The sequence below is a fragment of the Papaver somniferum genome, unplaced genomic scaffold, assembly GCF_003573695.1.
Source record: "Papaver somniferum cultivar HN1 unplaced genomic scaffold, ASM357369v1 unplaced-scaffold_125, whole genome shotgun sequence".
NCBI classification, from domain to species: Eukaryota; Viridiplantae; Streptophyta; class Magnoliopsida; order Ranunculales; family Papaveraceae; genus Papaver; species Papaver somniferum.
In genome coordinates, this window is record NW_020621603.1 from 6,738,619 (window position 1) to 6,766,208 (window position 27,590).

The following is a 27,590-nucleotide window of genomic DNA, read 5'->3' on the forward strand; positions in this document are numbered from 1 at the left end:
TACTAGTTACGACTAATTTATTTATAACAAAAAATCTGCTTCAAACATCAACCATGAAGCGACGCTTCACGCTTCGATATACGCATCGCTTCCTAAAAATGAAAAACGCTTCACGCTTTCAATACCTTGGTTATTAGGTTAATTTTAAATTAAATTATATTAAGGATAGGTTAGTCATTTCCACACTTTAGGACACCCCTTATAATTATAGAGAAGGTGGCCTAATAAGACCACGGTCCCAAAAAAATGGTTCTAAATTATTCTCTATGTGGATTGTGGATGGTGGAGTATTTAGGCCCACAAATTACGACCACAAGCTGAGTCTGAGAGGAACCTTTAAAATGACATGCCGGGAGTGACAGTTGCCAACTGACGTGAGAATAACTTCAGAATCAGAAGTACGGGAGGGTCTTTCAAACTGGGCATTTGATTCCAATGACAATGAGAACGAAAATAGAAATACGATGCACTGTACCGACTGTTTCTCTTTGTGTTTGAAAAGAGAAACCATTGAAAGTCGAGTTAGTCAACATCATTACCTCGGGGAAATAAAATGTCAAAACAAATCCAAATCTGCGGACCACTTGGATACTAATAATAGAACTTGGGTCCGAGAAGAATCTTGGTCATTCTTTGGTTTCAAAATTTAGGCTTTGGCTCTAAACAGTGGAAAGGGGGAGACCCAAACAAAAAAATATATTCTCTCAGACCCACAATTAATTTTGTATACCGTGACACCCATAATTATATGAAATTATTATATGAATTAATACATAACTGGTTATGCATACTATATTTTCAGGCATAACTCGTTACGCAGCCTAATTTTTCAGGGGTATAATTGGCAGCGCAACTTGGACATCACATATCTAAAAATCTGTGCCTTAGAATTTTACAAATTTTATATCGTTGAAAATCTTTTTAAAAGAGCTACGCAACGAGTACAAACAAGAATATCAAATTTTTGTTTTTAACGAAAAAATCGGAGGTGATCCTCATTTTAGGGAAATTTTTTGAAAACTTAATACTTAACCATTATGCAGTCACCAAAAACGATGCATAACACATTCTGCAGACGCATAACGAATTATGCAACCATTTTCTCCACTGCATAACAAATTATGCATTTGGATAACAAAATTATGCATCTATATCAAGTTATATTACCATTTTTTTGGTTGATTTTAGCCGTACATATAAAAAATTGATGCATAATGCAGTATGCATCCATATTTACGGATGCATATCAGGTTATGCATCTATTTTCTCGATGCATTATGTAGCCATATTTTTGGACGCATAACAGGTTATGCAGGTTTTCTGGACTGCATAACAAGTTATGCAACAAATTTTGTAGATGCATAACAGGTTATGCATCCATTTTCACGAATGCATAACATGTTATGCAGACAGTTTCTCGACTGAATGACATGTTATGCAGTCATAACCACATCATCATCTGCTTTCATGTTTCATTAACTCCCACGCAAACCATTATCTTTCAGATATTCGGGGGCTCTTGGTCAAAATCATGTATTTACACCATCATCTTCTTTCATGTATTTACACCATCATCTGCAATTAAACCTTCTTCACAACTCATCCAGTGTTGCTTACTCCAACTCAATTCACGGCTGAGAGTTTCATAAAAATCTGAAATTCATTTCAAAATCTTCATTGAAAACAAGTTTTGATCATAAATTTATGATGACCAAACCGTGTTTTACAAACCCATTTAGGGATTTTTGCTGCTACCATTAATAACAGTTGTGAATTGAAATTGTAATGAAGAGAATCGGTAGTAAGAGGGCTGTCGTTAATTCGAAGAAGAAGACGATTTGGTGTTGCTGTTGAGATCAATCGAATTTAGGCATGAATTTGTTCTCGAAATCAATCGAATCTCTCCATTTTTCTGAGATCTAGGTATAGTGGAGAAGAAGAATAAAAAAGACGAAGAAGAATAAGAAGAAAAAAAAAGACAGAAACAGAATTTTATATATTTTGGGTTTGAGAATAATTTTCTTCCAGAATTTGGGTGCGTGCCTGTAGTTTTGGGAGCGTGGGTTTCACAGTAGAAACATCAGGGAGAATGGGTCTCCTTGTAGTTTTCACCTCTAAGTATTGTATCTAAAACCAGATATTACGGCCCAGTCCCCTGCAAGGCATAAAAAAACCAGAAATGATAGCTTGACCGCCGGAAATCCCGTCAAAAATCCCAACCCTCGCAACTGCCTGGCCCCACTTTCCCCCATTCTTAATCCCAATGGACCAATGGTAGAGGGCATTCATGAAATTGTAAACAAGCATCTGACATGGCATTAGGTGAGTAAATTTTCACAGGAAGGCTGACAAGAGAGCTAGTACAAAATCGTCTTTCCCCATCCATATCCACCATGGGGTATCATGCAGATAGTGGTATGATGCCATACAAAAAGACCTCCTGCTAATCCCAATCCAACAAATCAAAGATTAAGATCAATGCCACCTAATTAATGATGGAAGGGAGCGGGGAAAGTATAGCAGCTTCGAGCAGAAAAGCTCCTTAATCAAAATAACAGGTTCCTAGTGGCTCACACATGATACGTCTAATGAAAAAGTGCAATATCTGCAAATTATTTTACGCCATAACTAAGGACTCATTAAATTCTTTTATACATTTTTTTTTCTGATTGGCAATTTTATTTTGGTGTTGGTGGGTTTCATATTCAGGTCAGTATTATCATTATCTGGTGACTTTACAACATGAATGACTCATCAGTTCTTTAGGCCATAATTAAACGTTTTTGACCGGTGGTGCTATTCACGGCACAAAAATACCACACTACTCACAGTTCAGAACATCTAAACCCCACATCTCTAAATTGGTGAACCTTTTTATCCAGCGGTGGGTCCTGGCTGAAAATCATGAACTAATACTCTTGTAACACCTAGCGTTTGAGCTGTGAATAGAGCTCTAAGTGGAGCTGTGAATAATATTTCCGGTTTTCGACCAACCTAAATCAGAAATTAAGTTTGGACCAAATTTCGTAATTATTTCAAACTTATGGAGAAAAATGACTTTTGTGTACGGAAAGCTACTGCTTTTGGAGTAGCAAAGGCGTTTTGCTTCTTCAGTTTTTTTCTTTTTTACAAAAATGTGCCCAAACACCCTATTTTTTCTCTTGTTATTTGAGGAAGGAAACCATCTGATTGTCGAGTTGATAAACATCAGATAGTATGTCGATTATGCTTCAAAGGAAAGATGGGAAAAAAATAACAAGGCTGCTAATAGGGGGTTCCAAATTGTTTGGGGATGTACCAAAATGCATATAGAACAGAATATATATTGGTAAGAAATTGGTGCACCCCAAGCAATTTGGTACTCCTATTAATAATTTTGGAAAGAAAATGTCAAACACAAATTCAAATGCAAGGACCACATGCCACATGGATTGATAGTAAGAAGAATCTTGGGCGATTTTTTGGCATGGATGCTAGGAGGAGATACCAATCTGTTTGGGTGTACCCTTTCAAAGGTGAAACATATAGAATTTGGTGTCAACTCCCAAGTGAATTGATACCCCTGTCAGCAATTTTGATTTTTAGAGTAGGCTTTGGCTCTAATTATTGCTACACTTTAGAACTGATTATCGGTCAGACTATATGTCCGATGGGAGTCTAAGCTGTTTCTTAAGGCATCAGAGCCGAAATATTACTGCCTAATGCACATTCCTCTCCGAGGCATCAAAAACATGAATCTAAACAAGCATCTGACACATATACGACCTCACAGGCTCGTTCTCCCAGAGTATAATGTAAATCAGAAAATGGAACTTAAAAAATATTGAGGATGAAATTGAATGCCTCCTGATGTAAATTAAAAATAAGAGAAATTATTTGAAAATGGATAGGATGAAATTGTTTACATCCTGGCTATTTTTATATTTTTGTCCATTTATACAGTATCAAATTTTACATGTCTTTTTCATCCATGAATTGTTGATTTTGGTCTTTTTAACCAATTTTGTGAATGTAAATTAAGCGTTTGAGACACATATATGTCTGATAACACGACGGTTAAGAGGGTGTTTGTTTAGGTGCACTTTAAAAAAGTAAACTTTCCACTTAATCAAGTCGAAAAATCAAATATTAGGTTCAAAATCAAATTTCAAAACGACTTTAAGCGGAGCCAAGATGCGGCATTTTTTTTCTTTTATTTCCGATTTCCAAAAAACTATTTCTACTTTTGGAGAAGCAAACTAACTTGGCTTCTGGTTATCAAGCAAAAACATTTTTCCAAGTAAATGTGTTAAATATAGAGATGGCGGATCAAAACACAAAAATCCTACTTATTAACACGCAAGGGTCAGGAAAAAAAATGAAATGAGAAAAATTCCAAAAGAAAATGTCATTGTTATGATGCCATGATTCTTTTCCCTTCCCTAGCTCAGCTGAGATCATTTTCATCATTTATATCTATGTCTGCAATGACATCAGGAATCTGAACCCTGTCTGCCTCTCTCTATTATTTAAGCTCAAAACAAACACTTGGTTCAGAGAATATTTACTCCCACTCTTTTTCCGCTCTGCACTACACTTTCCACATCGCCCTTTCAGAGACTTCGAAAATTCATTCATCACTTTCTTCTCAAAATTCTTTATCACAAGTAAGAAACTAAAGATGGCATCAATGGCGGAAATATGGACAGGAATTGGATCAACTCTAGCTAGTCTTATGTTTGTCAATGCATTAGTGCAACAATATTTACCATACAACATCCGTTACTACATCGAAAAATACTTCCATAAAGTCATCGACTTTGCAAATCCATACATCCAGATAAGCTTCAACGAATACGGCGTCGATCGGTTAAAACGCTGCGAAGCGTATACCGCTATCGAAGCTTACCTCAGTTCCAAATCTTCCAAACTTGCGAAAAGACTCAAAGCTCAAATCGGCAAGGACAGTAAGAATACTGTTCTTAGCATGGACGATCATGAAGAAATGACCGATGAGTTTCAAGGTATGAAGTTATGGTGGTCTACGAGCAAAACCACTAACAAGTCACAACAAATCTCATTTTATCCGACGTCCGACGAGAAACGGTAATAAAGCTAAAATTTCACCGGAAGTACAGAGATGTCATAACGGAGGTGTACCTGAACCATGTAATCGAAAAGGGTAAAGAGCTTGTGGTGGAGAACAGGCAGAGAAAGCTATACACTAATAACCCAAACACTGGATATTACGGGTACAAGAAGTCGTTGTGGAGCCATGTTGTGTTTGATCACCCTGCAACATTCAAGAACATCGCAATGGATCCAGTCAAGAAACAGGAAATCATCGATGATCTCGTTACGTTCAGTAAAGGGAAAGAGTATTATGCAAAAGTGGGCAAAGCATGGAAACGTGGGTATCTCTTGTACGGTCCTCCGGGGACTGGTAAGTCCACTATGATAGCTGCCATTGCGAATTTCTTGAATTACGATGTTTACGATCTGGAGTTAACGGCGGTGAAAGAGAATAGCGATCTTCGTAAGCTCTTGATTGAGACGTCGAATAAATGCTTAATAGTTATAGAAGATATAGATTGTTCTTTAGATCTTACAGGGCAGAGGAAGAAAAACAAGGCCGATGATGACAAAAATGGCGGCAACGGCGAAGTAAAGAATCCAGTCAAGGAAAAGGAAAAAGAAGAGCGCAAGGAGAGTAAGGTTACTCTGTCAGGTTTACTAAACTTCATCGACGGATTATGGTCGGCTTGCGGCGGAGAACGGTTGATAATATTTACTACTAATTATGTAGAGAAGTTGGACCCGGCGTTGATCCGGCGAGGCCGCATGGACAAACACATTGAGTTGTCGTACTGTGGGTTTGAAGGGTTTAAGATACTTGCCAAGAATTATCTGGACATTGATTCCCATGAATTGTTTGAGCCAATTCAGAGTTTGATCGAAGAAACTCAAATGACACCTGCGGATGTTGCTGAAAATATGATGCCGAAAACAATCAACGGGGATCCTGAAATATGCTTGAACAACCTCATTGAGGGTCTGGAGAAAGCCAAAGAAGATGCAAGGTTGAAGGCCGAGGAAGAAGCGAAAGAGAAAGAATTGGAAAAGAAGAAGCAAGAAGAGGAAAAAGAACTGCAATCAAAGAGAGATGAAGCAGCGAAAGACGAAGAACCGAAAACGGCGACAGAGGAAGCTAAGGAGTGTGATACAACAGCCAAAGAAAAAACCAAGGATGAATCCGTTCACTCAAATGGCAAGGAGTGCAATGGGAAGCTGGAAAATGGCAAGTAGGACTACAACTGGAGAGTATACATGAGTGTGTGAACCAGTTATGATACCACCTAGTAATTATTTCTGTCTTGTAAAGCATCCATTATTGCAGAACATTGAACTATTTAACAAAACAAAATCCAATTCACAGTCTAAGAAGATCATACACCGCAATTTATTAGGATTTTTCAGTGAAAAAAATGTTCTAGCTGGGTATGATAATAAGTATTTGAATAGAAATTGGACACTGACCTTACTTCGAAATTGTATAACCAAACTAACTTCTTTTCCAGAAGTCAAAAAAAACAACTCGACTGGTACAAGGGTATTCATGCTGTCTTACAACTTCTCAATTCGGAACTGCCATCATGGTCTAAAAATGCATTCAAAATTTAAGAACCCTTATTTTGGGGTTACCAAAATCTTTCTAGGCATACAAAGCGATAGTCCCATTTTGGGTGACCTTATAAGGGGTAACCTATGGGTAGTTCAATTACCTATATGCCCTTAATACAAAAGCTCAAAATCAGTTTTCTAGAAAATCAAAATCAGTTTCCCTTAACATCTCTTCTTCTTCCTCCTCTAGTCGAACTCTTCCCCTCTCGGAAAAAAATTTTTTCATCACCGTGATTAATTGTCGATTCTTAAAAATTTGATCGTCGATTAAACTCAATTACATAATGACTCGTACCAAGAAAAACTGGGACTAGACAAACCAAATCGTCCTCTAATCCATCAATTGAAGAAGAAGAACCAACAGAAGATGAAGGTGTAGAAACTAAAATTGAACCAGAAATTGAACCAACTGCATCTCCAACTCCGGAAATGAGGATAAGAAAGTAAGTTTTACAAACCCAATCTCCTATTTGTTGTTTTTCATCGATTAAATGACGGTTACAGTGTTGGGTTCGGCTCAAAATTGAGTTGCGTTGTTAGCCGAATTGTTCTTCACAAAAGCTTCCTGTAAGTATTAAGTGTATATGAACAGTTCGGCATGAAATATCATGAAATTTCAAGCCGAACCTAGTCACAAATAGAGATGCATAGGGGTTCGGCGTATTCGATAATCATAATATGTGTCGAACCTAGCACATTTACGAGGTTCGGCTATTGCGACTATTCATATTATGTGCCGAACCAATACAAAATTCTTACCCCAATAATTATCAGGAATATAAATGATCAGGTTCGGCTTATATAATACTTATGTAAATAGACGAACCATGTACTACCAAAAGGTTCGGCGCTTACAATTTTCTCAATATAAGCCGAACCTAACATAATTTTTCTTCCATATCACACAGGATCAGGTTCGGCTCATTATGACATTTTTAAACAAACCGAACTAGTTGGTTCGGCTCATAATAATAACACTTTCAGCTTGCCGAACTGTTCATTAGTTGTCAATATCCAGGTGGGTTCGGCTGATATATTAAGTCGAACATATTCCAGACTCGTCGAACCTTAGTGAAAAAACAACAAACTTTTTATGATTTTAAGCTACAAAAGTGAGATTAAACATAAGATAGAAGTGTACCTTCCTCATCCATTGAATCAAATACAAGTTTTTTTCTCATTTTCCCCTTCTCCTTCTCAAAAAAACTCTAACTAAATAATCTTAAAACTAATCACTAATCACTAATCAGAATTATTTTAACTAATCATTTGTATTAACACTAATCCTAAAATGGCAGATTTGCTATTAAAAAAAATTGGTTAAGGGGGCTTCTGATTTTGTTATTTCACATCCCTTTTTGTCTTTATTAGGTATGCCTAATAAGATTTTGGTATGCCCAAAATCAGGGTTCAAATTTAGAATGATTTTTTAGGGACCATGGTTTTTTTGAGGGGACCATGGCTTCCCTATAGTTATAAGGGGTGTCCTAAAGCATTGAAATGACTAACCTACCCTTAACCTAATTTAATTTAAAACCAACCCAATAACCACCTATATATATATATATATATATATATATATATATATATATATAACCACCACCTCTTCCCACCACCACCTCCCACCATCGCCGATTACCACCACCACCACCTCCGATTATCACCACCACCAACCACCGATTACCACCACCATCACCCACACCACCGCCGATTACCACCACCACCACCTCCGATTATCACCACCGCCAACCACCTATTACCACCACCACCTCCGATTACCACCACCAACAACCACCACCACCACTATATATATATATATATATATATATATAGCTTAATTTAAAACATTAACAAAGATATTCTCACAAACCCATTACTTGTCATTCGTTTTTGGTTGAATAAATGAGAAATAATCATTAAAATGAGTTGAAAATGGAAGTTGCAGAGAGATTTAATGGAGGGTTTTTTTCAGAGAAAAGTTCGGTCATCACTATTTAATTTTTTCTTAACCGAACTCAGAGTTAGGTTGATTCGCAGAAAAATACTTTTAACCGAACTCCTTGTATTAGAACAACACAAGTCCATAAGTTCGGTTCCTTCGCAAAATAAGGATATCAACGAACTTTAGTTTACGAAAATAATGAGAAGTCCACAAGTTCGGTTCGTTCGCAAAAATGTTAAGTTTTCTTTGTAACCGAACTCTACCTTTGAAACTTCGTAACCGAACTCTACCTAATTCTCCAAGAAATAAATTTCGTAGTCACCGAACGTTTGCCTAATTGCATATATGCATATATAAGCCCAGTTCGGTTGATTCGCAAAATATGTTGAAGTTTGCGAACCAACCGAACTTCTAGCACTAGGTTACTTTTAACCTGCAGTTCGGTTGGGAACTTGGTTGCGTTGAAGTTTGCGAACTAACCGAACACACAAGATGTACCCAAATAAATTGTTAAGTTCAAAGTTCGGTTACCTACCATTTTATCCTAGGTAACCGAACATTACACTGTACGACCAAAACCTCCATTAACAAGTGAGTTCGGTAACCTGCGTGTTTGGAAAACGTAACCGAACTACACTTTCAGGTGTGTTCGGTTACATGTTCTTGACATATGGTAACCGAACTGGCCCAAATCTACATAAAAATTTTCATTTTTTTTTGAAAGTTTGGAGCAATTCAACCAACATTATCTAAGTTTGAAGCCTACCTGGGTACCCAAATACCCTTCCTCCGGTTGTGGTTGGTAAAATCCATCGTTTTTCATGTTTTCCTTCTTCATCTTCTCTAACTTTACTCTCTCAATAATTCTACTTCTTAAAAAAAAAACATCTGATTTTTTAATCTCACTAATTATCTTTAACTTAATCATCTCACTAATCATTACACTAACTATTATTAACACTAACTAATCATCACCCAAAATTAATCAGGAGGATAATTTAGGTATTAATATAAATACCTAGATAAGGGGTGACCTAGATTTACTTCTAATGGCTTTGCCCAAAATAAAACCATGGTCCCAAAAAAAAACCATAGTCCCCAAAAAATCGTTCCAAATTTAAATCAAATCAAACTTCAAGCAAATGCCCCATTTACCCAAGCACAAGACTATACCCCAGGGCCCAAGCCCATACAAAGATCATCCTTTTTTCTGCTTGATTCTCAAAACAAGAACTGTGGCTGAACAGTACAAGTGGTGCTTTTTACTGTGAAGCAGTTAAGGTCAGTGTCCTTGGAGAGAAACTCTTTCTCCATGAACCCTAACATGCATTCACACCAAAATCATGCATTCAATCTCTCTGAAAACCAATCTACTATTTAATCTGTCAAGTTGTAAAAAGACCCAACAAATATCTCAACTAGCAGTGTAGAATTTGAGAGAACTAGAAAATATTCAGAGAAAATGTCAAGAATGGTAGAAATGTGGACAGGAGTAGGTCCTTTTGGATCAACTTTAGCTAGTATTATGTTCATCTACACAGTGATCGAACGATACTTTCCTAATCGTCTTCGTGGCTACATCCTAACATATGTGAATCGAATTCTAGCTTTTACTAGAAACGTTCAAATAACAGTTCATGAGTACACAGGAGACCTCCAGAGAAATTTAGCATATTCAGCAATTGAAGCATATATAAGCTCCAAGTCTCCGAAAGATTTTAAGCGACTTACTGCGCAAGTAGGAAGGAACAGTAAGAAGCTTGTACTCACCATGGATGATAACGAGAGTATGTATGATGAGTTCAGAGGAGCTAAGTTATGTTGGTATGCAAGCAAAACCATCAGTGAAAACAAATCGAGCTACTACAATTCAAAGGAAGTGAAACGAGCTTTAACGCTCGTATTTCATCAGCGCTATCGCGACATGGTTACTGAGGTTTATCTGAATCATATCTTGGAGAAAGGCATGACAATTTTGACAAGAAACCGGCAAAGAAAGCTATACACTAATTGCAGGTATGGTTATTGGAGCCATGTGGTTTTAGATCACCCTGCAACTTTCGACAATATAGCAATGGATCCATTGAAGAAGAAGGAGCTTATTGATGATCTTATTGCATTCAGTAAAGGGAAACATTACTATGCGAAAGTGGGTAAGGCGTGGAAGCGCGGGTATCTTCTATATGGCCCTCCTGGGACTGGAAAGTCTACAATGATTGCTGCCATGGCAAATTTCATGAACTATGACATTTATGATCTTGAGCTAACAGCAGTGCAGAGGAATAGCGAACTGCGAAAGCTTCTGCTGGAAACTTCCAATAAGTCTGTCATTGTCATTGAAGACATTGATTGTTCTCTTGGCCTTACAAGAAAACGGGAGACCGCAAAGGACGTCAAAGAGGAGGAGAAAGGCAAAAAAGATGTGAAGGATCAAATTACTGAACAGAACCCTGACAACAAGGTAGTAACTCTCTCTGGACTTCTTAATTTTATTGATGGATTATGGTCTACTTGCGGTAGAGAACGACTTATCGTGTTCACAACCAACTACAAAGAGAAACTAGACCCAGCTCTCATCCGCAGAGGTAGGATGGATAAGCATATTGAATTGTCATACTGCTGCTTTGAAGGGTTTAAGATACTGGCCAGGAACTACTTGAACCTTGATTCCCACCCTCTGTTCGAAAAATTATGTCCCTTGTTCAGTGAAACCGAAATAACTCCCGCTGATGTTGCTGAGATTTTAATGCCCAAAACCAACGAAGAAGATGATGCTGAAATTTGCTTGGAGGAACTGATTCAGGCTCTTGAGAAACGAAAGGCAGATGCGAGATTGAAAGCTGAGGAAGACGCGAAAGAGAAATTACTGACCAAGGAAGGTGAAGCTAAACAGAGTGAATCATCGGATAGTGTAGGAACCAACTTCGAGCTCGTGTCAACTCCGTCAAAAGACAAGGGATCTGGAACTAAAATGGTGAAGCAGAAAGCTGTGGTTCTTCAACTAAGGATGGAACAAATGAAGAGGACAAATCGAACCGATCCAAAGGCATGGGATCAGAAAACTAAGATCAGTATCAGTCAGAATAAAATTGATGCAATTGTGGTAGTTCTGGTTTTAAGAGTGTTCTATTTTACAAGTTTTTATTTCTGAGAGACTAATAATTCTACTTGTAGTTTTTGTTTCCTGTTTTATTATGCATGAAATTTCTTATAGCTTGTATTCAGATGAGAAATTCTCCACTGTGGAAGCCATACAAGCTCCCTTGAGCTTTATGTTCTGTTCATAATTCTGTTTGTCACTTGCAGAGACAAAATCAGCGACACGTTCCTAGAATCCAGTTAAAATAGAAAATGAAACAACACAGTGACAAACACTGATGAAAAATTGGATGAAACCGTGGAACGAATGATCAACTTTGAAAATTTTCTAACCTCAAATAATCACAGAACCAATTGTTCAGGTTATCTAAGCAGAATTTGTTGACTGGGAGCAGAAAATAATATTAGAAAGAAAAAACAAAGCTACGGTAAAGACAAGACCTTGTTCAGCAACGCAAGAAGATTGATTTAATTCCACGTGTAGAGTTATATTATTACAGCAGAGGGAAACCACTGCAAGGACTTCGTGATCTTTGCTATTGCTATACCAGCTGCATCTCCTTGGTGCCGAGCTAAGATCACCTGTAGCCTGCTCCCTCGAGACCGAATATGCCGTGTTACTGTTTCTTTTTTACAGAAAAAATCACTACCTACCTGATTGTTATGGCTCCAATCTCTCCTAATGCAAACGCCTGTCGGCACAAGATGTGTCTCCCTGAAGAATATTTTGTCTCACTTGCACTGCCTTGGACGGAATTTTTCATTTGACAGGAGAGATGTCATTAACTTCTCCAGCCTTTTTGCACCTGGACCCGGTCTAAGAATTGATTTGTTACCCACAATGGAGCAAGGGTCAGACCCATTTTCTGCTCTACCAGCACACCATCCACCTGGGACAAGCATGCCTGGGCCTTTATTCAAGAGTTCAGAATCAATCTTGTCAATTACCGGGTCATTTCTCGGAAACTTCCTAGCAAAGGGAGCATTGCTATCAATCATCCTTGACATGTCATTTAAGTTGAGGTGATGAGGATGCTGCTTTGGGGGGTTGTCCCAAGAGATGAAATGCAGGTCACTGTTGACGGTGGTGTTCAAGAACTCTTGAGCATTGCAGATTACAGTATGAAAGTAGCCTTCGGGTGAGGATATGAAGTTTGTGTAGTACATAAGAACTGTTCGTGGTAGGTTGTCCCAACCCCATATGCAGTAGTCAATGAAAGGCCGAGAAAGAGCCATCCATGCAGAACCTGTCAACCAAAGTACAAAAACCCTATTACACGGTTAGTTAACTGATGTAGTGATGAGCTCCTTCCGTTCCAAGACTGAAATAAAATAGAAAAACCAGTGTATCCATTTTGTTTATAATGTTAGACGTTGTACCATTTCATTCAAATGGCAATACGAAATTTAGTGTGAGTTTTTATATGATAACAATATCATAGTTCCCAGTTGCAATATCAACTAACTGTAATGAAAAATTCAGCTCATAAATGAAATACCACTATATATCTTCACACAAAATAAGATGCTCTGAATCCAGATTCCCATGGCATTCACTTTTACACAGTTGCTTGTTCCCAGCCCAAGTTTAAATTTAAATCAGAAGACAAACCACTCGGGCACTCGGCACTCTCTTTACATTCTAAATGATATGTGATCATGAAAGCTGCAGAAATATAAATATCACTGACTGCTAGGATTATATGTGGTCTACCAATGGAATCAACAGCTAGTAAGTATGAAGCATCCTATAAATTAGCCAAAATCACTGGCGTCTTTGAATTGCTGCAGCTGGCAACTATAGACTAGTGTAACAGCAGACATAAAACACAAGAATACACAGACCTAGTTTGTGCGTCTGGTTTATGACCTTGAGTAGACATTGATGAGCAAGCATTGAAGACGCATAAGAAAATATATCAGAGATGTCACTGAAAGTCACATGATCGAGCCACATCAACTGGAAAGGACAGGGAACCTACTATTTAAGTAGTTCAAATATTTTACAGAACCATTTTCTACACAATCCACCTATGATGTAAACACAACATGGAAAAGAAAACAGTGTACTCATCATCTACTTCTGTGTACCACTTTAAGAAATTCAACTCAAGGCTGCTTCTAGATTTTTTCTTAGTTACAAGGCTCAAGCCGCTCGACTAGTTGACGAAACCAATTTGTTTGTTCTGATGATAGTTGACGAAATTATTAACGTAAAGACGGTAGAACAGTTTGCCTTATAAATCAAATTTCACCCTATTTATACTCGCACATAGCTTTCTTACAAAGCTGATCACTTTTGTACTACTCATATTTGATCCTTATAAGTTCAGGTGATTCATGTGAAAGTAAAGATTCTAAACATATAATCATTCATAAAAGTAAGCCAGTACTGATGTTAGCTAACTACTATATCTTACCAGTCACTAACTTTAGCAAAACATTTTCCACAACTTCTTTCTCCCAAAAATAACGCACTCAAGTTCAGCAAACTATTGTCTTTATATTCAAACTCTCAAGTCATCCCAGCACTACTGAACGATAATGAGTTACTATAAATTCTTAGCAGTTCTTTAACTTTTTATAGCATTTTTAGTAACTTACTCTCCCCGAATAATTGCATCCCAAGATTACTAAAAATGCTATATCCCACCACACCAAACATCATCCATTGCAAATTACCTTGGGCAAAGTCAAATTGGAATAATTCCAACAACAGCAACATAAAGCATATCAAATTCTACTTACTGATAACAGCAATTTACGAAACTTCCATATAAGACAAAGTCGTATGCACTATGCGTTGAAACCATACACAAATTATCTAGCATTTTCATCTCTGAACATCTAATGTGAGTGAAATCCCGGATCAATCAGAAAAGAGTAAAGAAACTAACCTGTAAAGAGCTTAAATGCAGTAGGAACACTTCTCCTCTGAGTAATCCAGAACACATCGGTTTTCTTCGTCAAATACAACCCCGGATCTATAATTATCGGTTTCGCTCTTTGAAATCTTAAAAAAAAAATTAAAAAATATGAATTCTCATCCCAATTCTCTAAGCAATTAAAACATTCCACAAATGTAAACAACTTTAAAGAAAGTCCACTTACTCTTTCCATCCAATATTACTAGTATGATCAATGAAATTGAGATCCCGTGGCAGATACGAAAAAGTATGCAACAGATCTACATCAATAAATTACCCATTAATTCAACTGAAAAAGCAACATACAAAAATCAGATCTAATGAACAAAAAAGAAATGAAGTTGCTTACCATCTTGGGTAACAAGGGGATAATCAGAAGCACTGAGATTAATAAACCAATCCCAATCCCCACCTTCTTTTAACAAAATAGCAGCAGCATGAAGAGTATTAGCAACCATAGTAGGACCACGATAAGTGACAAGATTAGCTTTAGTAATCATTCTCACATTCCCCATTGATACAAAAATTGGATGATTAGACACATATTTATAAAGATCTAATCTTTCAGTTGATGGTGATTCCAAGTCAAGATGAACAACATACTGATTATTAGGATGATACAATGCTTGTAATGTTCTTTTCAACATTTCTCCATCACCTACAGATCCAGATATTAAGTAAGCTAATCTCGGTGGTATTGGTTGTGATGATACTGGTATGGGTTTTATTTTTGATTCAACAAAAACAGAACTTGGGATACTTTTTGATGATCTGTTGAACGACAGAATTGAAATCCCGTCTGGGTTTTTGTATGTTGTTAAGAATAACAAAAATAATGATAATATTGATACTAATACTAATGGAAATATCCATTTTCGTTCAATTTTTTGTTGTCTGATATGCCAATAATTCCTTAGTCTCTTCATTTCATTCCTATTTTTCTCAACCCCCCTCTCTAACTCTATACCTTCTTACACAGTCTTCTTCTCTCTTGTTGTATTATCAGTAACTCCTGTTTCAGAAAAAGGGTAATTGAAGAAGAAATAAAAGAGCCTTCTTTAATGGAGAGTTAAAAGAGTAATGGAGAAATAAAAGAGCCTCCTTTATGAACTGAAATTCGAGTTTAATGATGTCTGGGTCTATTTTTGGGGGATTTTGAATTTGTTTTTGAAGGAAAGGGAGAAAAGGGTTCGTTTGGTTCGAATCGTTCGTGTTGGTGAAAGTGGGGGAGGAGATAGACAGAGACAGAGAGGAGGATGGATGAAGAATTGAGGAAGGATTTTCTCTTTCTTGCTCCATTTTTGTTTCTGTCTATAAACTTTTCATTTATTTTTTTTAATTTTAACTTTGTTTAATTATTTCTTACTGTGTTACTGGTAGATCGAATCTGAAACCCTACATCTGATTCTAATTGATTGCATGATGTGTTACCCTCTGATTTTAACAAAAGCATGGACCTACCTCTGGTCCCACTGCAAAAAGAAGATTGTTTGTGATATCTTTGTTGGTCACTCACGACCGTTGATCGTATGACTTGACCGTGTCCATTGTTTGGGTACGCACTCTCTCAGTTTACACATGAAACCAACCTATTATTTTGAAACGGAGGGAATATGTACGAAGTTACGACGTAGTGTAGGTATTCATTTCTTTTGTACTGATCGGGTATGGCCGCGTCAGAGATACTAACTGATATTAATTGAAACTTGGGTGATCTGTCTAATTTGATTTATATATTATCTTGTGTCTATCGAATATGGTATTCGACTTAACTTGCATGTAATATTGAATTATACTCATGGATATTGATTGGAATACAGTGATATCATTGATACTGATCGAGGCTTGGGTGTTCAATCTAGTTTTGAATTTTTGTCTTTCATTATTGTATAGGTACCTAGAACTGGGTGAAGGGGTTGAGTAAAACCTCAGGTTTTGAGTTGAGTTACGAAAGGCTAAGCGCGAATAATCATCGCCTAAACCGAGGCAATGGTCATTTGAAGATTTCCTCGGTCACAGGGATGTATAAACCAACCACGGGGAGGGAAGCAAAAAGAAGGTGATCAGGGTAATTCTTAGTTGCATGAAGAATGCTTTGTGAGATGTGTTTAACAGGGTCGATAATGCTTATTCATAACTTATATGTGATTACGCATACCGGTATGCATACTAAGTTCCCGGACATTCATTAACCAACCAGTACGCATACGGGTATGCATACTATGGCTCCCGGACTTGGAATAACTTACAACAGTTAGCATACAAGTACGCATATTGTGCTATATCCAATCATGGTTATCTGTTCTAAACTCCCATTTCAATCATTGAAAAATTCTTAGAAGACGACAATAGTTGTCTCACACAAACTATTAGCTTCAAAGCAATTTTCAAATGATCGAATGATCAATACGAAACATTCCGAGTCTACATCAAATGACTATCTCACACAAATCATGTAAGATGTTACAAGGCGATTTTTACATGATCATCTTTTGACTTTCTCCAAGAATATAAGATGAACTTGGTTAAAGCGAAAGCTTACCAACGCATATTTCGAGAAATATGTAATCGAGTTAAACTTAGCTCAAAATATCAAATGTGTACAATCGAAGTCTATATAGTTATATGACTTTTGTCTCAAATAGGAGATAGAGTCGATAGACTTTTGAGTGATAGATGAGTTCAAGTCTCCACATACCTTTTGTTGATCAAGTTCCACAAGCTCTCCTTAGTAGTTCTTCGTCTTCAATCGATGAACGTCGTGAAGTCTAATGCTCAACTACACTTTCTATCCTAATCCGAGACTTAGATATAAGTAGACTAGAAATCAGGACTTATAGTTTTGACAACTAAACTTGACAAACAAGCTTGAGATAGCAACGCTTGCGAGTTCGACCGAGCAGTGCTCTAACACTTTGATGAGACTCCTTTTTGTGAAGCTTAAAGCATTCCTTGACCAATCCTTTATCAATCAAGATATTGGTGATATTTTCAGCCAACGACTAGTTTTGTTCAACATATTCGTTTATCATTTTCAGTAACACAAAATAGTTTTCTTCTACATCAAATAAATTGTCTTGTAGAATATTTAATCTTGATGGTACGTTATCTGAATCATCCATAGATTCAAATCTCATAGGTTGGATCATACCAAACACATATTGTTAGATCTTTTCGTTTTTGCCTGCTCTGATACCAATTGAAAAAACGAGGGTACCCAAATACACCACAATCTTTTAAATATCAACCCATAAGTTCGGTATATTAAGTGATCGTATATGGACATAGTCGAGACAATACGACTTAAGTCTTATACCTTGTGTGATTTTTTATGGACGAGGTTTAAACAATACGATAGCAAGATATTTACTTGACAATAGTTACGGTAATAACCGATTGACTATTAAGATCAATGTCAAGTAATTCGGATTAACGTACGTGTGTAATTTACTTAATTATAATAATTATTATAGTGCGGAAAACAAAGTAAATGACACAACAAGATTTTGTTAACGAGGAAACCGCAACTGCAGAAAAACCTCGGGACCAAGTCCAGTTTTGAATACTCTCATAATTAAGCCGCTATACAAAATTTAATACCAACTTTGTGTAATTGAGATCAAGTAGAGTACCTAGCTACTTAGTTTCCTCAGTATCCCTGCACCTTCGACTTCTAGAGTCACGCATGTGAATCACCAATCCTTTTGATCGCATTCCAGACAATAAAGGACAAATCTGTTTGGTAACCACTCTATTCAATCTTGGTAATAAGAAATTATGAGTCGTTGACCAAGGCTCTTTTGTTTAACCTAATAAAATCCTTTGTCTGCTTAGATCAATCTGAATCAGTAACTTAGATTCAGATTTACAAGTACCAGATCCGGATATTGAAGAAAACCACCAAATGATAATTGATGATCCTAAGCAACTAGCCAATCATGTTTATCAACGATAAACACAATTCTAGTTGGATCCCAGCCGATCAAGGTTTGTGCACACAATTCACAAGATACGAAAACTAATAATAAAAACTTTATCGTCTTCAGATCTTAGTTTGTATTCAATAATAACCTGCACAACACCACTTGAATCCTCTTGCGATCAATCACACACAGGACGAACTCTGTAAACAATGGATTATCACAAGATGTCTTTAGATCCGAAAATGGTTGTAAAGATCTTGTCAATACTTTGATCTAGTTTGAGTGAGCCTTATATCAGAAGAAAAGGTTCTCAAGAATAAACAAACCAGGTGCAATCAAAGTTTCAACAACTGTTAGTCAATCAAATCAAGAATCGAAAACTAAAATAACAATGCAATTATCTAGTTTCCCACCAACGTTACTCGTAGAGCTTCTTGATCCCACAAATATTTTTAAACGAGCGGTCGTAAGAGATTTCGCCTAATTAGGATACTTTCCTCTCCAAATAGACGGCTCCACCAGAAACGACAAGAATGAAGTTTGCCTGGCTCTTAGGATAGTTTGCAGAAAATGAAAACTCAAGTATTTATAGACCAAGATTGTTTGGACAACAAGGAAATTCCAAAACCGAAAATATTCTCAAAATATTCACATTAAAGTACCTAATTTCAGTTTTCCTATTCCCAATTAATTACCAAACCATATTTCCGAAAACTCCCTTAGAAAACTTTTATTATTAGTCTAGCGCATTAACTAATAATATTTTTCATAGGATATGCTTTAATTGTTCGTAATTAAAACATATATATTATGAAAATTATAGTTAAATGCTTTTCAATTTTTCGGTCCTGGGATCACCTTGAGTATCAAGGAATATATTTGAACAATTAATGATAAGAGTTATGTACATGTTCAAATAATGTCGACATCTAGAAGTTTCTCAGCAAACCTTAATTCCAAGCTTCACACAAAACATAAAGAGATATGTGAATATTGGAAACTCAGTTTTGCTCCTTGGGATCGGTTCTACCATGACTCACAATGTGAGTTGTGATCGGTTATACCATGCTTCCCAAACTAGGTTGTGACCGATTACACCTTATTTCCCAGAGGTAGCTTGTGATCGGTTACACCTTACTTCCCGAGTTAGCTTGTGATCGGTTACACCTTGGTTCCCAAAGTAACTTGTGACCGATTATAACTAATTTCCTAAATTAGCCTGTGATAGGTTACACCTTGCTTCCAAAAGGTAGCTTGTGACCGATTACAACTAACTTCCCAATGTAGCTTGTGATCAGTTACACCATGCTTCACAAAGTAGCTTGTGAACGATTACAACATGCTACACAGTATAGGCTATGACTGGTGATACCTCAAATTTCAACAAGTTAAGATAGGTTCTACCTTGTCATCTTATATTGGTCATTCAAAAGATATTCAATAAAGAACCCGACCAATCATGATTTCCTTTCGATTATGAAACAAGTTCATATATGTATTTACTTTAAACAAATGTTGTAAAACATTTTTCCTAGGGTGAAATCATACTTATATCTTACACATAATCAAGTGACTATACATAAAGATTATGTTGATGTCGTGTTTACGAAGTTCCAAAAGATAAGCGTTTATACTTTGTAATTCAATAAATTCCTTGACACTTTGATCATAATGTTATGACCGAATCTAACCACTAAAGTAATATATATATATATATATACAGCTTTGCATGTTACGTTTTCAACATAATCCAACTTGAAAGATACGTTAGGAATTGAAACAAGATCAATATTACTAACCTCAAGTGGAATGATGATGTCCTCGTTGTAGTCGTTACTTCTTCACATTCTTTAGGTCTTCGGAGTAATACTTGTACTCCTCAATATTCTTGGACTTTCTAGTTTAACCTAAACGAAGTTGACTCTAGTATTTAATCAAGCGACTCTCGATGAGTTTTGATACTAAAATATGACAACCAAACTTGACATACCAACGCTTAGTAGGTTCAACCGAGCTATGCTCTAACACAGAGTGGCCGAGGCCGAGGCCGATAGAAGTTGTTTTTCAATCTCATATTGTTTATTTTAATTAGATGTAATGCACTGAGAGTATTTAAATTAATTGATAAGTTAAGGCAATAACACTTAAATTAAACTTAACTACTAAATAAAAATAAAAATTAGCTACATATAATTAATCAAGGAGGTATTCATCTGGTCATTCACTAGCGTGTTAACATCACCAGCTGGCGGTTGGTTGAAATCCGTACGGATTTATATCGACTGCGCGGTTTTGCCATAGTTGTTAAAAAAATGGATTATTGGATTTATTTATTTTTTTGATAGGATGATATGAGTAGTTGTGTATGAAAAACAAGGAAAAAATGGTATTGAGATGATTTGAAATTGAGAAATTTAGAGGTAAAGGTGTAAAAGGTGTGAATTTTAAGTTTGAAATGAGCTGAATTTATAATGAAAAGAGTAAGATCCGTTGGAAGGCTGGATTGAGATATAACTGTGGGCGTTTGATGGTCATATGTTGGTGTGTTAATATCACCAGCTGGCAGTTGGCTGAAATTCGCGCGGGTTTACTCCATCTGCTAGCGGGTTTATATTGACCTCGCGGTTTTTCCATATTTGTTAGAAAAATGGATTATTAGAATTTTTTCTGATAGATTGGGATGATATGAGTAGTTATATGTGAAAAAAAAGAAAAAAATGGTTTATATTGAGATAATAGGAAATTGAGAAATTTAGAGAGGTAAATGTGTAGAATGTGTGAATTTTAAGTTAGAAATGAGCCGAATTTATAATGAAAAGAATAAGAGTCATTGGATGGCTAGATTGAGATATAGCCATTAGCGTTTTATGGTCATCCGCTGGCGTGTTAACATCACCACTAGCGGTTGATTGAAATCCGCGCTGATTTACTTCATCTGCGGGTTTTTATCGACCTTGCGATTTTGCCATATTTGTTAGAAAAATGAATTGTTGGTATTTTTTTCTTATAGATTGGATGGTATGAGTAGTTGTGTGTGAAAAACAAGGAAAAAATGGTATTGAGATGATATGGAATTGAGAAATTTAGAGGTAAAGGTGTAGAAGATGTGAATTTTAAGTTTGAAATGAGCTGAATTTATAATGAAAAGAGTAAGAGTCCTTGGATGGATGGATTGAGATATATCCATTGGCGTTTGATGGTCATCCACTGGCGTGTTAACATCAACAACTGGCGGTTGGTTGAAATCCGCGTGGTTTTGCCATATTTGTTAGAAAAATGGATTATTAGAAAAAAATTGTTAGAATTTTTTTTGATAGATTGGGATGGCATGAGTAGTTGTGTGTGAAAAATAATGGTATTTAGATGATTTGAAATTGAGAAATTTAGAGGTAAAGGTTTAGAAGGCGTGAATTTTAAGTTTGAAATGAGCTAAATTTATAATGAAAAGAGTAAGAGTCGTTGAATGGTTGGATTGAGATATAGTCGTTGGCGTTTGATGGTCATCTGCTGGTGTATTAACATCACCAGCTAACGGTTGGCTGAAATTCGCGCGGATTTACTTCATCTGCTAGCGGGTTTATATCAACCGCGCGGTTCCACATTTGTTGGAAAAATGGATTATTAGAATTTTTTCTGATAGATTGGGATGATGTGAATAGTTGTGTGTGAAAAACAAGGAAAAAATGGTATTGAGATAATAGGAAATTGAGAAATTTAGAGGTAAAGGTGTAGAGAGTAAAAAATTTAAGTTTGAAATGAGCTGAATTTCGTTGGATGGCTGATTGAGATATAGATGTTGGCATTTGATGGTATCCGCTGGCGTGTTAACATCTCCCAATGGCATGTGAAGTAAATCCACACGGTTTTAAATGAGACGCGCATCTCTTTTTGGTCCGCAGTAAACAATCCGTCAAATTTATTGATTTGGTCACTCATTTTTCACATTTGTTAAATTCATAGTGGGAATAAAATGAACAAAATTTTGTTCATTCCATAGAAATTTCCTTACCAAACCACGTCCAAATAGGTTAGCGATATTCCACATCTGATGATGAATTAGTTGATTTTCGCTTTGAATGGACCTATGTCTAATAACCTTAAGACAAGATTTGAAGTCATCTTCAACCATCTTGGTATCCTGAATTTGGTAGACCATTAACCCAATGATGGAGCGTTCCGTTTTTAACAACATAAACATGACAAACAGGCAAAACCATGTTGTTCTTAGCATCTTATGATGGACCCCATGTTAACACATCACTGATCATTTTTTTTTTATTTGAATGGACACATTAATTTTTTTAGGCTACTTATATACGCATGTCTACAATCTCAGGTGTCGTGCCGTTGGAAATAGGGTACGACTGTACGAGTGTTTTTTTTTTTTTTTTGTTGATGCAAACAAACTATCTATTACTCCTTCTGTCCTAAAATTTCTGTTTTCTATTCTATTTTCGTCTGTCCTAAACTACTGTCCAGTTTTTGTTTATAGTCATATTTTTTAGTCAAACTCTCAAATATATCCTTCAAACTTTTATAATTATAAAATTATTATAAATATCATCAATCTAAATATTAAATGATATCTTTCTCAATAGGAAACAAATCTACTAAATCAATTCATAAATATTTTTATTTTAATCTTCTATTTAAATATTTCTATATATATTATAATTACCAATGTATTTTTCTTACATACTCCATATACTCCTATTAATTTTAGTAAAAATGTACCATTTAATAGGGGTAGTTTTGTACACTCCTTCGGTCTCCTTAATATCTTGACTTAGTCAAAGCGGACTAATAATTTAGGACGGATGGAGTAAAACATGATATTACATAACTTCTACAATAACTTCTTTTCATCCCTTACCAACATTTCAATTTTATATGGGATGTCATCACCAAAATCAAAAGAAGTTTTCTGAGATCTAGCTTCATGTGCTATTACATGAGCTATATTGTTTGCCGATCTTTTTACATAACCAACACCAAAATACATAGCAGAAGACAGTATATGTCTTATTCCATCTACATAGCTCTGGTTTGTCCATTGAACAGTTGAGATGACATTGTTGATGGCAGTAACTACATTTTTACAATCTGATTCAAGGAGAACATTGTTTAAATTGAGTTCCTTGGCCCACTGTATAGCTTCAATCATGGCCACACACTCAGCTTGCTCTGGATTCACTCCACCATTGAAGTACCTTCCCCTGATTCCTTTGGCTGAACCTGCAGAATCTCGAATTATTAGACCAACTCCAATTTCTTTTGTATTATGATCAAATAAGGCATCAATGTTAATCTTAAGGTAGTTATCTTTAGGAGGAGACCAACTTTGCGTTGCTCTTTCAGAAGAGTTCTGATCTATCTGTTGATTATCTTTCAAACAATTTTGAATTAGGTTTCTAATTTCATGACAAGCAAACCAACAGCTAACTCGTTTATCTGAAAGACTTTGTTGCATCTGCTTTTCCAAATATACCAATCCGTGCACATTAATGTGTACAACCAAATCAAGTTATCCTGAGAATGATTTGCATTTTCAAACCAACTAGAAATCCAGGACAAAACATTGATGTTTTGTCCTTGAATGTTACCAACATTGACATTCATTCTTAACCAGATCGATCTTGCATGCTCACAATTCATAAGGAGATGTTGCAGATTTTCATCTTGACAGTTAGAAAGAGGGAATTTAGTCTATATTCCTCCTTTATAATGGCTAATTTTAACCAGGGTAGGAACTATATTTCTCAAACATTTCCAGAGAAACAACTTCACTTTATGAGGAACTTTTGCCTTCCATAAATTCTTCCAAACCACTTTTGGAAAAGAACTTTGTTGGCTAGATCGAAGAGAGGAATCATTGTTAATAGCTTTATAAGCAGATTTAACTGAAAATTCTCCTGAACTATTTGGCTCCCAGATTAATTTATCTTCACCATACTGACTTAATCTCATCTGTAGGATTAAATTGGCGATATTTTCTGGGAAAACTGCATTAATCAAATTACTGTTCCATCTCCGAGGACTCTGTGGCATAAGATCAGAGACATAACAATCCTATCCAGACCTCTATAATTATCCTTTGGAAGTGGAGGTTCATTTAAACCCATAATCCATCTATCATACCACACTAACGCCTTAGTGCCATTTCTTATATCCCGTCTGTGATATTTCCTTACATAACGAAGACCTGATTATATACCCTTCCATATCCATGAAGAGTTTTGGACTTTTTGCTGAAGATGTAGGAATTCACAATGAGGTGAATATTTTTGTTTCATATTTTTAACCCATTGTCTGCCTGGTTTTGTACACAACCTCCAAGCTAATTTAGTTAGGAGAGCCAAGTTGTAGTGTTCTAAGTTACGAAAAGCCAATCCACCATCTTCTTTTGAAACACATAGAGAATTCCAAGAAATAAAATTGATACCTTTATTTCCTTTATGACCCCACCAAAAATTCCTTTGTAAAGTATCTAACTGTTGCAGAGTTGTTTTTGGCATTTTGAAATTACTCATATAGTGAGCTGGAATCGAATTTAAAACTGATTTAACCATGGTTGTTCTAGCAGCCTGATTAAGAGTCTTAGAATTCCATCCACTGAATCTTTTGTTGTAAGAATCTTTCAAAGAATGAAAAGAAGACACTTTCGACTTTCCTAGAAGAATTGGCAGACCAAGATACTTATCAGAAGAACACAGCTTTTTAACTCCTAGTCTTGTTGTGATGGAGAGTTTTTCTTCTTGAGAGATATCACCACAAATAAAAGCCGAAGACTTAGAATAATTAATAAGATGCCCTGACACAGAACCAAACTCTTTCAAGATATCAGAGATATGCGAAATTCCTTTCTCTGAAGCTTGGAAAAACAACAAGCAATCATCTGCGAAGAGTAAGTGATTGATTGGAGCAGATTTTTGCGAAATTTTAATGCCCTGAATTAAATTATTATTTTAAGCCTCCTGTAAGATTCTTGATAAATATTCCATCGACAAAATAAACAGATAGGGAAACAAAGGGTCTCCCTGTCTTAATCCTCTAGATGAAATGTAAGGATTGCAAATACTACTATTAAGCCGTATGGAAATCGCAGTAGTTGCGATACATTGTTGAATGATAGTTCTCCAATCATCACTAAATCTCAGATGCAATAACATTTTATCAATGAAAGACCATTCGAGTCTGTCGAAAGCTTTCGACATGTCAAGCTTGAGAGCCACTAATGGAGTTTTTTTCTTAGATCTCTTCATGGAATGAATAAGCTCATGGGCCAGAATGATATTATCATTTATTAGCCTTTTTGGAACATAAGCCACCTGTGAAGGAGATATCAGTTTATCCATTAACGGTTTCATTCTAAGTACTATCAATTTTGAGATAATTTTATAAGAACAATTACAGAGACCAATTGGACTGTAATCGTTAGGGGTTGAAGGTTAGTTGGTTTTAGGTATGAGACAGGTAATAGTTTGGTTTAAATCAGCTGGCATTTTTTCCGTGGTGAAATTTTTTTGGATCAAAGTTGTGATATCGTCACCAACTATAGGCCACTGAGTTAGATAAAAACCAACAGGGAACCCGTCTGGACCTGGTGCACTCCAAGGCTACATACCCTTAAGGGTGTCATAGATTTCTTGTTTAGTAGGCATAATCATAAGTTGGTCATTTTCAGCAGGAGTAATGAGTTTCTTAATCACGCTAAAAGAAGAAGTAGGTAAATGAGGATTGGAAGAAGTAGCAATTAAATAAAAGTGATTAGTGAGCAAATTCTCTAAGTCTTTCCTTTGATAAAGTCATTTTCCTGGGTTATCCCTAAGAGCAGTGATGTTGTTTCTTGCACGTCTTCTATTAGCTTTAGAATGGAAATACGTTGTGTTGTTGTCAGACTCCAAAATTCAGTTATCTCCAGATTTTTTCTGCCAAAATTCCACTTCAATCTTTTCCCAGTGAGAGAGATTCTCAATAATTTCTTGATTCTTATTACTATTAGAATCACTATAGGGAAGAGATTGCACATAAGAGAGATACTCTTTCAAGTATTTAATTCTTCTATTAATGTGTCCAAAATCTTCCCTATTCCACTTAGCCAAAGATTTACGCGTACTATTTAGTTTTTCAAGCAGATTAAATCCTGTAGATTGATTATGCCATGCAAAATTTATTACCTCCATGCAGTTTTTATCCCTTAACCAACATTTGTAAAACTTCCATGATCTATAAGACCTTTGTTCCTCTGCCTCAGTGAGAAGGACAATGAGACAATGATCAGAGGCTCTAAAAGGCAAGTGATATAGTTTCGAGTCAGGGTATTGAATTTGCCAAAATGCATTATGCAAGGCCATATCAATTCTGGCTCTTTTATATCCTCTACCATTAGACATATTGGACCACGTATAATTATGACCCACATAACCCAAATCTATAAGGCCTGCCGAGTTTAGTAAATTATTGACCCATTTATCATTTGAATTGTTGCTAACATCATGAACCTTGTCCTGAATATGAAAATTTAAATCACCAAATAGCACCCAAGGTTGAAAAACATTATCACTGAGCTCCTTAACGAAGTTTCATTGTAATTTTTTCACATCTACGTTGGTAGAGACATACATGCATGTTAGCAGCCATTCCTCCTTAGATAGATTTGATTGAATTAAGACATGAATCATGTTATCAGTACTACTCACTATCTCACAGGGAAACCCATCTTTCCATAATAGAATTAAACCCCCCGACAAACCAACAGAACTAACAAACCAAGAATTAGGGAAACAATATCTCTGAGTTAAAATTTTTGCTTTTCAGCTGATGTTTTAGTTTCAGATAAAAATAGAACATCAGGTTTATAATCTTTTATGATATCCTCCAAGTAATCTCTAGAATCTTTAGACCCAAAACCTTGGGTATTCCATGCCAGAAGTTTCATTTTATGACTTACCCAACTATTGACAGTTTCAATACAATTATCTAATGACTCGAACTCATAAAAGTAAGAAATCAAAGCAGGGATCGAATTTAAAACTGGAA

At 36.1% G+C, this 27,590-nt stretch overlaps 3 protein-coding genes and 1 pseudogene across 3 annotated transcripts; 2 read left to right on the forward strand and 2 right to left on the reverse strand.

Annotated features, from left to right (window-relative positions):
• Nucleotides 1-4,562: 4,562 nt before the first annotated feature.
• LOC113331160 lies at nucleotides 4,563-6,497 on the forward strand (annotated as a pseudogene).
• Nucleotides 6,498-10,073: 3,576 nt separating this feature from the next.
• Nucleotides 10,074-11,753, forward strand: LOC113331263 (AAA-ATPase ASD, mitochondrial-like). The gene has a single exon (XM_026577990.1). It carries the CDS (start codon nucleotides 10,074-10,076, stop codon nucleotides 11,751-11,753), a length of 1,680 nt encoding a protein of 559 aa, XP_026433775.1.
• Nucleotides 11,754-11,987: 234 nt separating this feature from the next.
• Nucleotides 11,988-15,933, reverse strand: LOC113331468 (beta-glucuronosyltransferase GlcAT14B-like). Its single transcript, XM_026578179.1, has 4 exons — nucleotides 14,978-15,933; nucleotides 14,813-14,888; nucleotides 14,599-14,714; nucleotides 11,988-12,948 (listed from the first exon to the last, which is right to left on the reverse strand). The coding sequence occupies exons 1-4, from the start codon at nucleotides 15,552-15,554 to the stop codon at nucleotides 12,434-12,436; spliced, it is 1,284 nt and encodes a 427-aa protein (XP_026433964.1). The 5' UTR covers nucleotides 15,555-15,933; the 3' UTR covers nucleotides 11,988-12,433.
• A 7,464-nt stretch (nucleotides 15,934-23,397) lies between these two features.
• On the reverse strand, nucleotides 23,398-25,906 carry LOC113331264. The gene is made up of 4 exons (XM_026577992.1): nucleotides 25,669-25,906; nucleotides 24,854-25,362; nucleotides 24,291-24,590; nucleotides 23,398-24,021 (listed from the first exon to the last, which is right to left on the reverse strand). Exons 1-4 carry the CDS (start codon nucleotides 25,904-25,906, stop codon nucleotides 23,398-23,400), a joined length of 1,671 nt encoding a protein of 556 aa, XP_026433777.1.
• Nucleotides 25,907-27,590: the final 1,684 nt, after the last annotated feature.